The sequence below is a fragment of the Scomber japonicus genome, chromosome 2, assembly GCF_027409825.1.
Source record: "Scomber japonicus isolate fScoJap1 chromosome 2, fScoJap1.pri, whole genome shotgun sequence".
In the NCBI taxonomy this organism is placed as follows: domain Eukaryota; kingdom Metazoa; phylum Chordata; class Actinopteri; order Scombriformes; family Scombridae; genus Scomber; species Scomber japonicus.
In genome coordinates this window covers 18,792,263-18,807,728 of record NC_070579.1, presented here as the reverse complement: position 1 = coordinate 18,807,728, position 15,466 = coordinate 18,792,263, and the positions used below count along the sequence as shown (strand labels likewise).

At 38.0% G+C, this 15,466-nt stretch overlaps 1 protein-coding gene across 2 annotated transcripts; it reads left to right on the top strand.

The window, feature by feature from the left end:
* The first annotated feature begins 912 nt into the window (after positions 1-912).
* On the top strand, positions 913-13,885 carry LOC128374777 (tetraspanin-5). 2 transcript variants are annotated; one of them, XM_053335031.1, is made up of 10 exons: positions 913-1,327; positions 5,152-5,202; positions 7,303-7,449; positions 7,541-7,711; positions 7,854-7,979; positions 9,638-9,685; positions 10,337-10,453; positions 10,548-10,609; positions 11,953-12,005; positions 12,129-13,885. In XM_053335031.1, exons 1-9 carry the CDS (start codon positions 1,244-1,246, stop codon positions 11,963-11,965), a joined length of 819 nt encoding a protein of 272 aa, XP_053191006.1. In that variant the 5' UTR covers positions 913-1,243; the 3' UTR covers positions 11,966-12,005; positions 12,129-13,885. The 2 variants fall into 2 exon arrangements, with proteins under 2 accessions (XP_053191006.1, XP_053191005.1); XM_053335030.1 differs by having other exon boundaries at positions 12,119-13,885.
* The last annotated feature ends 1,581 nt before the right edge of the window (positions 13,886-15,466 follow it).

Here is a 15,466-nt window from a genome sequence, read left to right as displayed (position 1 = left end):
TGATGGGCACACTTCATCTCACTGTATTGTATCTGTATGAGTTTATATTTGTACAACCATGTTTTCTTTGCACCTTCATGAAATAAATCTTTTCTGATGTGTAACAACTGAAACATGAATTCTCTACTGTGTGGTTCATACTACATATGAAGGTGAAGCATCTTTTTTTAATTTTTACTATCTTAAGTTAGAGGATAAGTAGAGTCTCATTCTACTTGGTTGCACTGAATTAATGAATGAGCAGCAGTAAGGATTTTTATCTAACAGTATGGATAAAAATGTTCATACAGTTCAATATAAAATGAATGAATATGACATTATGAAATAAATAATCATGAATAAACACAGACATTACAGATCAATGAAATAATTAAATAATTCATTTGAACTTAGTTAGTTACCTCAACATGTTATTTTATTTTTATTTTGCAGTTTTTATCATTTTGAATATGTCCCCTTTTCAAAGTCTTGTAATCTTGGCTGATCTTTGGGGAAAGTGGTTTTAATCAACTCTAATTGTGTAACTAGTAATAAACTCTAAAGAAGAACGTTAAAAATATATTGATTCCTTCACATTTCCACGATTATATAATATAATCTGTATTTATTTCTTATTATGTATTACTTCATTAATTATTTATTCCATAATAATTGATTTATTCAATATTGAACACTCTCCACAGATCTACAGGCACATCTCTTTTATAGTCTTATGTTCTATAATAAGCTAAATTAATTGGTCAGTGATGAATAAATTATACTAGATTTGATTGAATATCATGCTGCACTGTTAATTACCGTCATGAGTGCAGAGGGAGCCTCTGCTGGAGGAAGTCCCGCCTATTCTGACCACTGAAGACGCTCATTGGTTCCCACACCAGTCAATGAACAAACAGCCATGTCTAGATGGGTCAGATAGGAGACCATCGGTTTCCATCTGGTTGACTTCTGTGGGTTTATTTTACCGTTTTACCTCTGGAGATTCATATCAGGGGTAAATTGATAACCGACAGACTCACTGACAGACTCAACGCTGCTCTGCGGCCTCATCTGCGTCTTTTTGTCTGCGGGAAAACAGGATGATGTTTATTATTAGACGCTGAAACAACTGACGGCGCTTATTGTCGAGCCGTAAAAAATAAAAAAAGGGTGTTTCCACAATCAGGCTATCAAACATAAAGAAGACCATAGATGTGATTCCTTCTCACTACCGGTGGCGTTTGTGAAAAAAAAATCCATCCAGATGATGTCCGGAAAGCATTTCAAGGCTCATGAAGTGAGCTGCTGCATCAAGTATTTCATCTTCGGTTTCAACATCATTTTCTGGGTAAGTCCCTCTGTTTGTGACTTCAGGCCTGCTGTATCCTCAATTGAACACGTTGACATGTGTTGTGTTTTTTCTATGAACAATATCTTTAATTCTGTGACAGTCGTTAGGTTTTTTTTTCTTTATTCCTCGATGATTTCATCCCTGCCATAAAAACTCACCGCTCCAGCGCACTTGCTCTCACTGTCACCCATCAGCACGCTTTTGTTTCTGTGTGGACAGCAGCAGTGTGTGTGAGGAGCTCCAATAAAGGCTTTTTCCTGACTGTACTGGTATCACAGACACATCCATTGTTTACATCAATGTACCTACAATTGTGGATGTTTTTAAATACGAGGTTGTGTATGTGTGTGTGTGTGTGTGTTTACTGGAGGAAATGGGGGGGGAGGGGGTGAAGACTGTGAGCAGAACATCTTCATCCCTCCTGTGCAGTGAAATCACAGCCAAAACAAACACCTCATCTCTTAAGTATCTATAGACCAATGTGTCTCAAACTTTTTCACGTTGAGGACCTCTAAACTGACACAAATTGGACCACAGACCCCCATTTGGTAAGATTTTGCCAGAGGGTCCACCATCTGATCACATTTTTGCTTTTATAGATGTTTTATCACAGAAAGTATATAAAACCAATGACCAAAATAGTCACACATACTGTCATTGTGTTACTTGTGGATGGAGTTAAAGTGAAAATAAATGTCAACCCTTTTTTTTTTTGGTGACATCTTGGAACCCCCCCACCCCCACCCCCCCCAGGACCCCTGGGGATCCTGGACCCCACTTTGAGTCACCACTGCTCTAGACATCCCATCTTGAGATACTGATGTTAAGTTGCCAATTTAGAAATTACTACCTGTTGGCTTCTTGAAACTCTCAACATTAGTAAGAAATAGGGAATGGCATTCTTTAAATAGGAAAGGGCTATTAGTGATTTATTTATAAAGGACATTTAAGAATAACAAACATTGACCAAAGTGCTTCACAGACAAAATAAATTATGAAATTATTTGATGGATGGCTACAATCAAACAAAAACACATAAAGGATCAAATGTAAACACAGGAAGGATCAAATAAAAACACAAACATTAAATAAGAGGATTTAAGTGAATTAATGAAAGCATAGAACATCTCGACACAAACAGCGTTGCACAAACAACAAATGAAATAGAAACAAATAAAAGTCAGTGTGGTCAGTCATGTCTTCAAGATGAGGAGAAAGAGAAATGATGGTTCTTTAGACCTGTTTTAAAGATGTCAGTGGAGGGGGAAGATGATTGATACCATTCTACAATTTAGGGCCAAGAGCTGAAAATGTTATAACTGGGTGCGTGGACTAGAGAGCAGTGATTGGTCAGTAGGTCTGAGGGGTCTGGAGGTGGAACAGAGGGATGAGCAGTTCAGAGAACCTGGTGCCAGTCCATGCAGTGCTTTAAACACACACACAAAAAATCTTAAAATCATGTATGTATGTAAGAGGCTAGTACAGGAGAGGTATGATCTCTCTACTTGGTACCAATGAGGAGTCTTGCTGTGCTGCATTTTGAGCCAGCTGCAGGTGAGATATAGCTGACTGACTTCTACATAGAGAGAACTGCGGTAGTTGAGGTTTAGGGTGAGACCTTACATTCACTGACAGAGGGATTGTGGATGTGGAGTAGTCTGCCGGGCCGAAGATTAGAACTGGTTCAGCTGAAAGAAACTTTTTGCCATCCAGCATTTTACATCCTCAATGCAATTTACAAACATGTATTGCATTAAATAAAACTTTGGGTTTGTGGGCATGTTTGAAGATGATATCAGAAAAATATATTTTTTCTCTCAGCTTTGATACATTGTTGTTATTTACCCAGACATTATCTTAAATGGATTTAGAAATATTATTACAGCCTTATTTAATCCTAGGAGTGGTCCTATATGTGCCTATTTGAAATCTGTACAATAAGTACCATTGTGTGTTCCTTAGCCTGTAATAGACCTCAGAGTGTTGAGAAGGAAGGCCTACAGGCCTTACAGAGGCTTGCTGCCAACCGTGCAGTGTCCTTTCTGACCCCTTCAGTGTTCATATTAGAGGAAGCTGGCTGTCAAAAACATCCCTTCCTCTGCAGCTGCTTCATAAATAAGCACTTGAACAGTTACCTGCAAAATGCTTCAGTCGTCTTTAAAGGGGACCTATTATGCTTTTTCTTTATTTTCAGTCATCAGATTACAATGTCAGATGGTCACATTAAACATGGTCAGCATGTCAAATAATGAGGCAAATGTATGTAGAGTTAAGCACTGGCTTTAGACTCCTCTGAACTCTCGGTTTCCAACTGTTTTTTCTACTTTCAACCCAAGACAACATCGGCTTGTGACTGACTTTTTTTATGTGGTCATCTGCTCCATGCACAACACGCAAGTTCACTGCTCCGCTCCATTAACATTCATGTTTGGGAGTAGTCACACTGACATGTTTTTCCATTACACAGTGTTGCAAAGTAAAACAAGTTTTGTTGTGGCGCTTTTCTACTATACACTTCTAGCACTACTTAGCTCAACTCAGCTCGACTGACTCGGTACGGTTCCAGGAACGACCTTTTCCATTACAAAAAAGTACCTACTATATGTGGCAGAAACAATGGAGGGCATTGAGGCAGTGGTGTACTAGCTGCTGTATGTGGCTTTCTGTCACACACAAAATAAGAGAAGAGAAACCAATGACTGTAACGCTGTTGCCGGTATTTAAAAATGCCGGGTTTGATTCTTGTGTGGGACGGCTCATGACTCTTCCAGTGATAACTCTTCTGACCAATCAGTGGTCGGCAGTCTGTTGACGTCACATTTAGTATCGGCTAAAAAAAAAACGAGTCGAGTCGTGCTGGAACTGTGTGGTGGAAAAGCGCCATTGGAGGTGTGCTGGTTGTCTGCAGTGCTTTATCAAACATCATCATCACTGTGGCTGTTTCTGCTTGTACTATTCCTCCCTACATTACTTCTGACTGATCCACTGAACAAATAGCTCCAAATATCTGCATTTATTGTTGAGTGGCTAACAAAGCTCTGCTAATTTGGTGAGGCACACGTTTAATTACCTGTACGTTTCCCATTATTTAGTAATTGGAATGCTTTTAATATGAAGCAGTAAAGCAGGAAATGTTGGGTTTGTGTCAGCAGTAACTTATCACGTTGAGAGACAAGAGAGATAAATACAGAGTTTTTTTTAATTGTGAACCATGCAAAGCTACTCTAGTGGAGTCCAAAAATAAAAATATAGTACTGGAAATTAGCATAATAGGCCCCCTTTAATATTTCTACCAGGATTTAACAAACCTATACTAAAAAATTGCATTTAGTAACATAGAAAACTGAGATACAGATATATATTGTACAGTGCTTAGGCGCCACATGTCAGTTCTTGTCTTAGGAACAGACTTCTGCTGTCTTAACTTTGATGTTCAATTTGAATCTTACTGTTAGTGTATTAAAGTTACGAGTGAATTTTAATGATTAATCACTTTTATAATAACAAATAAGTCTGTTTTTGTTCTTTTTATATCAAAATATAAGCAATGATGACAGTGCCACAAATGTGCTGATTCCTGACAAATCCTGAAATAAGCTTTTCTACTATTGCACTTGTATGCATTCAGGCTGTTTAAATTTGCTTTCCTATGTGGGAGTCTCCTGCTGATACTGCAGACTGGGCTGAGAATTATTGAGTAATGGACCACTGCCAGGAAAATCTCTCTGTGGTTTTCTTCTAGTGCTTCTCTGTGATGCCTATGTGTTCACTCACAGCAAAATAATCTTCCTCTTTTGTCTCTTTCTTCTTTTTCCTGTTAGTTTCTTGGTGTGGCGTTCCTTGGAATTGGGTTGTGGGCATGGAGTGAGAAGGTGAGTTATATGCCTCTGCGGGATGAGAAGTTGTCAATTAAATAATAATCCATAAACCAAGCAGTTCATTACATAAGTCACTTCACGTTTACACCCATTTGTCCACACTGTGACTTTACTGAATCAGAAAGGAATGTCGTGCTTTCCGGTGAGACGCCCTTCTGAACAATGGACTCAATGAATCTGATACATGTCACAGATTCATTCACTGTGTTCTTTGAGTGTTTTGGGTGGGGGCGCAGATAGTCTAGTGAGTTCTAAAATATTTTTAGTTTCACTGATGACAGTAATCACAATTTCCTTAAGCCAAATGTGACATTATCCAATGTCATTTTTTGTCCAACCAACAATCTGAAACCCAAAGATATCCAGTTACTAATAATCTGAAACAGAAAAAAGTACAAAACTTCACATTTTAGAAGCTGGAACCAGCGAGTATTTGATATGTTTGCTTATTTAAATAACCTACTTAAAGTGGACTTAACATGTTTCTTAGGATTTTTTGTTTATTTATAGATATGATATCAGATGACGATGTTAAATAGTTCCAAAACTTCACCCTGCTCTGATTGCTCACTTTGCAAAGTTACCACTACCTCCACATCGAACTGACATCAGAACGTTGGTACATTGCCCATGAACCGCTGTCCGTTCTGTAGCCTTTCCCTTGCTAAGGTTGCTGCTAATGTTGTTGCTACTTGAATATTACAGATCAGATTTGTAAAGATATTCCAGCAAAGCCCCAGAATATAAATATAGCCCTGGAAATGTGCATGTCATGTCCATTTAAAATGAACTAAACTCTCTGCAGGTTATAAATGACTTAACAACCTTGGCTTAAAATACATTTCTGATCTGCTTGAAGGATATAAACCCTACTCTATGGCGCTTTTCCACTACACAGTTCCAGCACGACTCGACTCGGCTCGACCCGACTCGGGTTTTTTTGCGTTTCCACTAGGGATAGTACTTGGTACCCGGTACCTGGTACTTTTTTACTACCTGCTCTGCTGAGGTTCCAAGCGACGTCAACAGACTGCCGGCCACTGATTGGTCAGAAGAGTTGTCACTGGAAGAGTCATGAGCCGTCCCACACAAGAATCAATCCCGGCAGCAGTGTTACAGCCATACGGCTCAATTTTGTTGCTTTGTGTGTGACAGAAAGCCACATACAGCAACAAGTACACCATCGCCTCCATGTCCTCCATTGTTTATGTGTTTGTGTCGCGTATAAAACGAAGTCACAGCAGTTTCGTGGAGCCGTGCTATGACGACATGGCCCACGTTGAATAGGTACCTTTTTGTAATGGAAAAGGTTTTTCCTGGAACTGTGTCGAGCTGAGTCGAGCCCAATAGTGCTGGAACTGTGTAGTGGAAAAGCTCCATAAAGATCTAAAATCTTTAGGTAGCAGTCAGCTGGTAGTGCCTCGAGCCTTAAACAAACTGAGTAAAGCTGCTTTTAGCTATCGTGTTGCACACAGATGGAACAAACTTATGATCTCAAATGTTTTATTTCATGTTAATCAAATATTTGTCTTTTTTAGATAATTTTAATTTCCTTTTTACTGTGTTTTGAAAAGTTTTATTATTTATTCTCTCTGTTCTGCACATTTTTTAGCTTATTAAGGGCACTTTCACACCAACAGCAGTTGGTGCGCACTAAACAGTCCATTTGGACCAAAAGCTCTTAGTTCGGTTCGTTTTCGTTGGTGTGAAAGCATCAATCACACTCGGGTGCGCACTAAATCAAGTGGACCGAGACCTCCAAAAAGAGGTGGTCTTGGTCCGCTTGACTCCGCACCAAATGCCGACCTACCGGAAGATGAGGGAACGTCAATCGGACCACTCTTGATTCGTTTGCAGGTGTGAACGTGGACCACACCACAGCCTGTATGCAACATAGTAACAATTTTACTGCCTGCTGCAGACCAAATAATCAAACTAGTGGTGTGAAAGCGCCCTAAATCTATTCCCTTACATAAGAACAGATCATTCTAACTGCTTTGAGCTTGTTCATAGAGACTCTAGACAGATTTTTTCTCTTGTGGTGACTTATAGCCTCTAACCTCTCACTCTTGCCTGCTCTTGCTTCTTTACCAGGGTGTTCTGTCCAACATATCGTCCATCACAGATCTAGGGGGCTTCGACCCTGTGTGGCTCTTCCTTGTGGTGGGTGGGGTGATGTTCATCCTCGGATTCGCCGGTTGCATTGGAGCGCTGCGAGAAAACTCTTTTCTGCTGAAATTTGTAGGTTTTCGAACCAAACGTTTTCTCAGACTTTCTCAGTCTTTCTTGTGTTTATAGTAACAGAGAACTGGGAATGGTTTTGTGTTTTCAGTTCTCCGTGTTCCTGGGTATCATCTTCTTCCTGGAGCTGACTGCTGGAGTCTTGGCCTTTGTCTTCAAAGACTGGATCAAGGACCAGCTCAACTTTTTCATCAACAACAACATTCGGGCCTACAGAGACGACATTGATCTGCAGAACCTGATAGATTTCACTCAGGAATATGTGAGAAATATGTTTCTTTATCCACACTGCTCATTTCCCTCCAGTGTCTTTTTTGCTTTGGTAGGATCATGGTTGCTAATTTCTGTGGAATATTGTTGACACATACAGTGTGTGAGGTTTTATGGTCTGTTTAATCTTGTAGTGGGAGTGTTGCGGAGCTTTTGGAGCTGACGATTGGAATTTGAACATCTACTTCAACTGCACTGATTCAAACCCAAGTCGTGAGAAATGTGGAGTGCCCTTTTCTTGCTGCACCAAAGATCCAGCGGTATGTCTTTCCAAAACACATTCAATTTATAGCCAGCTCATTACTTTTTGTGTTAAAACAAAGCAAGCTTGCAGATATAATATGGAGGTCTTGGGCCTCAGAGCTGAAATTAAAATTGCGTACGTCATCTTCTAGGATGTTGAAACCTTTAGACTGTCAGTAGCTGGAGGGGGGTGTTGTGAAGGTCCTCCCTGTGACATTTCTCTCAGACTCTGCCAGCACAGCATAGTATAAATGCAGCTGGGAGGAGTTATCTTGACCAAAGCGTTTTTTGGCAGAAAAATGCTCTAACTGCTGCACTCGGTGCAAAGCAGTAACAGCACTCTGCTTCAGAAAAACAGCTGCTTCACTGCAATGCAAGTTGCACAAGAGATCTTTTTATTTGCTGACCGAAGAATCCACTAAGGTCATCCTCTCTGAGAGCAACACTTAATAACTTATAGCATACTGCTGATATGAAATGGGTTAATCCCAGTTAGGACCAGCAGCAGACAGACTATAAAATCTATACAATCTGTAAACCATCATGGTACTCACATAAAAAGTCTTATTCATATTAAACTTGCTACATCTAAAATGTCACTGCTCAGTGTGAGATCTTTAGTTAAGAAAACTTCCCACTGTTAATGGCATCAGATGTGTCATTAAACTTGACTGTATTCTGTTCTTCGAGACCTGGCTTGACAAGACACATATTAAAGAGCATTCGGAACCAGCATCTGCAAGTTTTAAATTTTCGCAGAGGGGATTGCTGCTTTCTACACTGACAACTTAAACTGTAAAATTGTTTCTCCGGATTTCTAAATTTTTTAATGTCTAACTATGGTTGTAGCATGGACATTTGTATTTTCTACTGTGCTACTTAGAGTGTATTAACCTGCCTAAGCTCAAAAAAGGCTTTCTAGGTGAATATACTGAGCTGCTGTCAACATTTCCTTTGATAGTCTCGCTAACTCAGACTCAAAACACTTTCTTTACATTTGAATTTTCAGAGCATGTTATGGGGCCCACACATAAACAAGGACACACCCTCAACCTGGTTATCTCTAAAGGCCTCAATAATATCATTCTGAATGTTGCAATTTCAGATCATTTTTGTATCTTTTTTTATATGACCTCTGTACTCAAAAGTAACACTGTAGTCAGATTCAAAAATAGGGTTAGATACACAAAGCATACACGGCCCACAATGTTACCATGTGATGACATGATGGACAACTTCCACTCTGTTGTAAGTCAGATCATTGACAGCATTGCTGCCATCAGAACTAAAGAGACCACTGGAAAACCCCAAGCTTGTTAGGGAACTGGGAAAACTGTAAAACAATCAACTGCTGGTAGATTAGAAAGTCTATAAAAGTACACTTAACTACTATAACAAAGAAATGATTATATCAACCACTGGATGTTTCAAAACTTTCTACAGCTCCAATAAAGAACTGAAATTCTGATAGTGAGCCCAAAAGTGAGAGGGCTATGTTATTTTCATTTTCTCTAAAGCACTGTGAGCATGTGCTTCAGAGAAAATGTTGAGCATTGTATGAAATATGCTACACAAATAAAAATGACTTGACTGGGGTATTGTCTGACATTTTTTCTTCTCTTAATGCCTTTAACTTTTGAAAAATGTATAAATATGAACCATCTTCTCTTCACAGGAGGATGTCATAAACACTCAGTGTGGATACGACATCCGAGCAAAAACGGTAAGCTCTTTATAGAAACTTCGACGAAGATCCTCATCTAGAAGTTAAATGTTGTTATATAACACAGTTTGGAGAATAGAAACTATTACTGGGTTTGCCTCAGTCAGTTTTATTTGGCTGCATGAGGTCATCAGGTACTCCACCCTAGATAAAATATTCTCCTTTCAGTATGTTTCCCAACTCCTCACTCTTCAAAATACATCTCCCCATTAGTACTTTTTGGGCTGTGCTGTATTACTCATGCTGTAGCAATGCAATGGATATTTGAACCCCTCCCCCCATCATCAGCTTTGGTCTTACTCCATTGTAGCATAATGTAAGGAAAAGGCTGTGTTTGACTTCTTGACTTCAAAAAATGATGAAAAAGCCAAAGTCAATCAGTTTTAGCTAGAGCCAGAGCAGGAAACAGTGAGCTGAGTGTGTGTGTTAACAACCAGGTAACTTAAGTTTAGAGAGATTTTATCATAAAGGGCTTTTAGAGTCCACAACATGAAAAGGAAATCATGTGCTACCATTAAAAATAACTGTGGAGACAAGTGTTGTAGATGAATGTATACTGTCAAGTGACTGAAAGATTAATATAAAAAAAGTAAAGATTTGGCAAAATCTAACCCAGAATAATGTTAAATGTGTCTTTTAATGTACTTTCAGGAATCTGAGCAGAGGTCTTTCATCTACATTAAAGGGTGTGTCCCACAGTTTGAGAAGTGGCTTCAAGACAACTTGACAGTGGTTGCAGGCATCTTTATTGGGATTGCGTTACTACAGGTGAGGAACAATGTGAATATTTTATTTTATTAGCTGATCTCTGTCAACATTTAATTTACCTAACATGTACAATTATTCTTTTTTCTTCTTTTAGATTTTTGGCATCTGTTTAGCGCAGAATCTCGTGAGTGACATTGAAGCAGTTAGAGAGAGTTGGTAGGTGGCGATTGTTTGTTATTCCAATAATCAGTGAAAATGTTATGAAATAATTTTATCTACATGATGTAGAGCTTTTTCTTTACTTTTTGTGGTCCGAATTGTCTCCACAACTGGATTGGAACAATTTGATTAATTGACATTAAATTAGGTCCAAACATAAATGTTTCCTATATTATTTAAATTTTCGTGTTCCCCAAACTATTTTTAATCTTGTCCAATAGGTCAGAATGTCAATTAAGTTATTTTGTTTATAAACAAATATCTCCAAAACAAATGGCATTCAAATCAGTCTCAGCTAAACTCCCTGAGTAACTCCCTAAGTAACAATTGTTAGCATGCTAACATTTTCAAACTGAGATGGTGACCATGGTAAACATAGTACCTGCTAAACATCAACGTATTAGCAATGTATCAAACGATAATCTGTAATGTCAGAGGTGTTGCTCATAGTGACAGAATTATCACTAGACTCTCAGCAGCTCCCCTCGGCTTTACAGAGATTTATAGTGAATTTCAGCTCATTGTTTAGCTGCCAGGCTGTAACTTTGATTCACTCTCAATGCTCTTGTGTTTTTGGTCAGAGAAAAAGCTCTAAAAGCTCCCTGTACACCACCTGCTCAGCACCAAGTAAATGTGGTAGTGTGATAGAGACTATGTAACGGTGCTGCATGTAAATCAGTGCTTCACTATCTTGTAATTATTCTGTGAGTACCTGCCCAGGGACTACAGATGGAAATTAGCTAATAGTTTAATCTGGCATGAATCATCTATTCTCATTGTGAGATTAATGTTTTTGTACATTATCCTGTGGCAAACAGACAAAGTTAGTGACTAGCTGGTGAACATGGTGGAGCATTTAGCAGCTAAAGAGTCATAAATTAACCTCAGGAATTGATGGAGACCAAAAACAGAACTAACACAGAGTGAATATAGACTTGCATTCATCAGGTGAACAGAAACACAACTCCAACTCTAACTGCTGGATGTGTAAATAAGCAACTGTTCACATACTATTAACTTCAAAGGTTATGATATGTCATTGTTTGGTTCAGAACTTTCCACTGCCCTCAAGTGGCCAAAAAAATCAGTTTCTGCAGGTTTATGGAGTACAAATTGAGCAACATTTGAAGTATTAAGAACACCTTTATTGTATGACTATCATACTTTGGCTGCTGGCCTTCCTCTAGATTTCCTCATCTTGCAAGCAGATGTTGTGCTAGAAACCCACACTCCACCCAAGCACAACATCACAGAACCAACAGCAAGTCTTGTTTTGTAATTGTCCATTTTATGCCTCGAGCTCAGCATCTGTTCTTAAATCTGTCTCTTCTTTTGTGCAGTTTGTTTACCTAAGACCTCCACAGAATCTCCAAAGGCAAGAAGGATGTACCCGGTAAGCACTTATAGATTACATTAATTTAACATTACAGTGTACACTATTGATTCCTTCCTCCTCCCCTGTGCCCTGTGGTGTATGCTTTCATACTGAAATGCACTTTTCCGCAGGACTCTTCAGATCAGACGCCAGCAATGAAGGGAAATACATTAATCAGCTGATGCGTTCAGAATGAAGAGCCTCATGTTTGTGTAAATAATAAACTTAAGAGTTATTTTTAGAGTTATCTGTGGCCCTGTTTTTTAATGAAGCACCACCTCTGAAAAGTATTGCATCTCACATACAGTACATTTTCTTTGCAGTATAAGCAGCTATGATGGTAAAGATGCGCATGATATTTATCTGCAGTCCTGGGAGATAGTAGCTGAGGAGGCTGTCATAAGACCATAAAATAGATTTGATATTTTCTCAGAATTAGTGCTTCATTTAGAGAAGGGCCTCGGTTTTTTATGTCTCACAACTACAGTTTTTAAAGCTGTATGTAAGGGTTGTGTACAAAGATCAAGTGATTCTGGAAATGCACTGCATGCCTATTGTCTACTGGTAGGACATTGGCTCTCCTAACTGTATTTCATTAATGTAATGCATTTTAAAATATTTGTAAAATAGTCACTAGTTTAGATTGAATCGGCTGGTTAGCACTTTGTGAAATGTTTAATGGAATCTACTCAAAGCTTCGGAGAATTAAGTTTAGATTTATTTCTATCAACGAGATCACACATTTATCATACAGATACAGTTTGTTCACAGAGATTTGTGAGGCTGAGGTGGATATAGTAACATGTAGTATAATGAAAGCATATAATAGATGTGGTAGGCTTTGTGAAGTTGCAGTTTGTATGAGTTTTGGCAGTGACATTAAAATAATGTCTAAATATATTGGGAGAAACTGAAGATATGGCGTCTAAATCAAAACTCAGCCTTAAGCACTTTAATCTTCATAGGACAGTGATGAAAGCTGGTCGCAGCCAAACAGCTTTTGTCTTGATGGACTGTTAGTTTAAGTCAAGCATACAGCAACTGGAGGGAGTACTTTCTTGAAAACTAGCATCTGTAACTTCTTGGTGCTCCATAATTGTCATATACATCTCGACTTTGTTCAGAAGCAGCTTGACAGAAAATGTGTTTCGCACATTCTTGTTTTGTGCTTTTCCTTGCACATTATCTTACTGTTTATTCATTTATTTTGCTCCATTTTTTAATTATTGCCACTGTGTTTCCTTGATGAAATCTGCCTAATTGATGATAAATCTTTGTTGGTTGTGTTTGATTTTTTTCTGTGTTAACCTCTCACTGGAAAATAAGGATAAAAGCTATTTCCAAGGTTTATAATGAATGGCATGCTGGTACTTCATGGAGGCACTTAACTGAACTTAGAAATAATTTAAAGCTAACATACATACAGTACTTGAAAATAGAGTCCATACTCTATCACCAGCATCATTTCAAATGCAAACTGAGATACAATTTGTCATTTTTTTCCTTTTAGACATTACCTGGAAGCATATAATTTACCATTATAATTAAAAAAACCAACAACTGTTAAGTGAGATTAAGAGCAGCCATTTCATTTAAAGACAGTGTGAACCTTTGCATTCGAATCTTCTGCAGCCTTTATGAACTGAGCTCAGCATCCTCACACAGGATGTTTCATTTCTACATTTCACATGTTATAAAGGTGTCAGGTATCCCCTTTTCCACTTAAAACATCCCATGATTGTTGATAATGACCTATTACACTTTTCTTACCACTCAGTGCCATACATGTGATTTCTACATATTCCTGACTATAACTTTCATGTGTACTCCTGATTCTTGTAAATAACTGGACCATAACAAGTTGTAAATATACATCTGAATAAATGTGGTTCTTTATACACTTTGTGTCTGTCTTGTCATTGTGTTAGCATGCTGTACATAAAGACTGTTTTAATGCTTTGTTGGGTTTAGCCATGGTTAAAAGTAGAAACAGGAAGTATGGTACACAGATGTTAGATTCTTGAGTGAGCAACCCATCCTTGCTTATGTTGCTAGTCGCATTTATAGAGAAACCCACAGTTTAATCTTTTTTTTCTCAAACAGATTTATTGAATTGGGTAATGCAAATATCTAGCAAGTAAAAAATGCATTGTGTGTGTGTACCATTTTGCTTATAAATTTGCCAGAGGGACTACAATAGTGAAAGAAGAAAATAGAAGTATTAACCATAAGTGAAAAACTTGTAAGGCTTACAGGTATTGTATGTTTTTAGTGCTTTTTTAAAAATCAGCTATAGATGAAATGCATTTGATATAAACAATAAGTTCAGAGAAGTTTGGCTTTTTTCCATGTCAAATTCAATTAAACCATACTATACATTTTTGCATAGGACATAGGAAGAATTGAGGATATATACTGTATAATACTGTATAATCAAAAACAGTTTAATTATCTTAGCTGACTTGACATGTGGTGACACTGTCAAGTGAGTGACAGATTGCTCAATACCTCCATCTAGTGTTAGTTTCTAACAAATATCACATTTTTCTCAGTGTTGCCCCACTCAGACTAAGCAAATAACATATCAGTGAACGCTGTTTACTTTTTTCTACAGAGGAAAATCAATTCACCTTTTTTCATGTTGTGTATGATGACATTCGACATCCATTTGTACCTGATGATTCCTGCAAACAGAATTTAAATTCCTGGTAACTATTGTTCTGGCTGACATTAATGTTTTACACTTGATGACATAATAAATTACTTGACATGGTGGATAATGGCATGATAAAAGTCATTACTATATAAAAGTGAATTAATCATGTCTCCTCTTTGTATCCTTTTTCACTGTCAACATGCTGACTTGTCAAAGCAGGAAAAAACAATTGTTATCGGTAACACTAACAATGTCTCTGTTATATTCAAGTGTCCCAGTAAGTCATGACAGTGAGCAAAACATGCACACTATCAGGACCTGAAACTGAGGCAGCTAATCATTGATCATCAGGCATCATTCATTTTATTATTCATGCTGGTGCTTTTCCTACTACGATACTACGACGTGTCAAAGGTCATTGATTGTTCAGCATTCACTAAAAAGCCAGATAGAGAATGAAGTAATTAGGACATAAAACTAAAATGATCAGAAGAGCAGTGACAAAGCACATAATTCACCAGCAGAGAGTTTATTTTGAACTAAGGTCATACCGTCTTTCTCCTCTCTCTCTCTCTCTCTCTCTCTCTCTCTCTCTCTCTGTCTCTCTCTCTGACACACACACATACATATTGAACCACTCTCCTCTGTTTACTTTCTTGCTCCATCATTTTCAAAACATTAGGAAAATGTCCCGAGTTATAATATCAAATTCTTTATAACTTCTCTATTCCAGTTTTAGCTATTGAAAGAAGATAGTCAAACTTAAACAATGTGTGAAAATGCTGTTATCAAGAAAAGCATCAGATATCTATTCAAGAAAATA

Bases quoted from the DNA above. Each gene is read 5' to 3' on its own strand.
- LOC128374777 (XM_053335031.1), top strand. From the start codon at position 1,244: ATGATGTCCGGAAAGCATTTCAAGGCTCATGAAGTGAGCTGCTGCATC. The intron at 7,450-7,540 runs GTAGGTTTTCGA...TTGTGTTTTCAG, and splicing joins ACTCTTTTCTGCTGAAATTT to TTCTCCGTGTTCCTGGGTAT. The intron at 10,454-10,547 runs GTGAGGAACAAT...TTCTTCTTTTAG, and splicing joins TTGGGATTGCGTTACTACAG to ATTTTTGGCATCTGTTTAGC.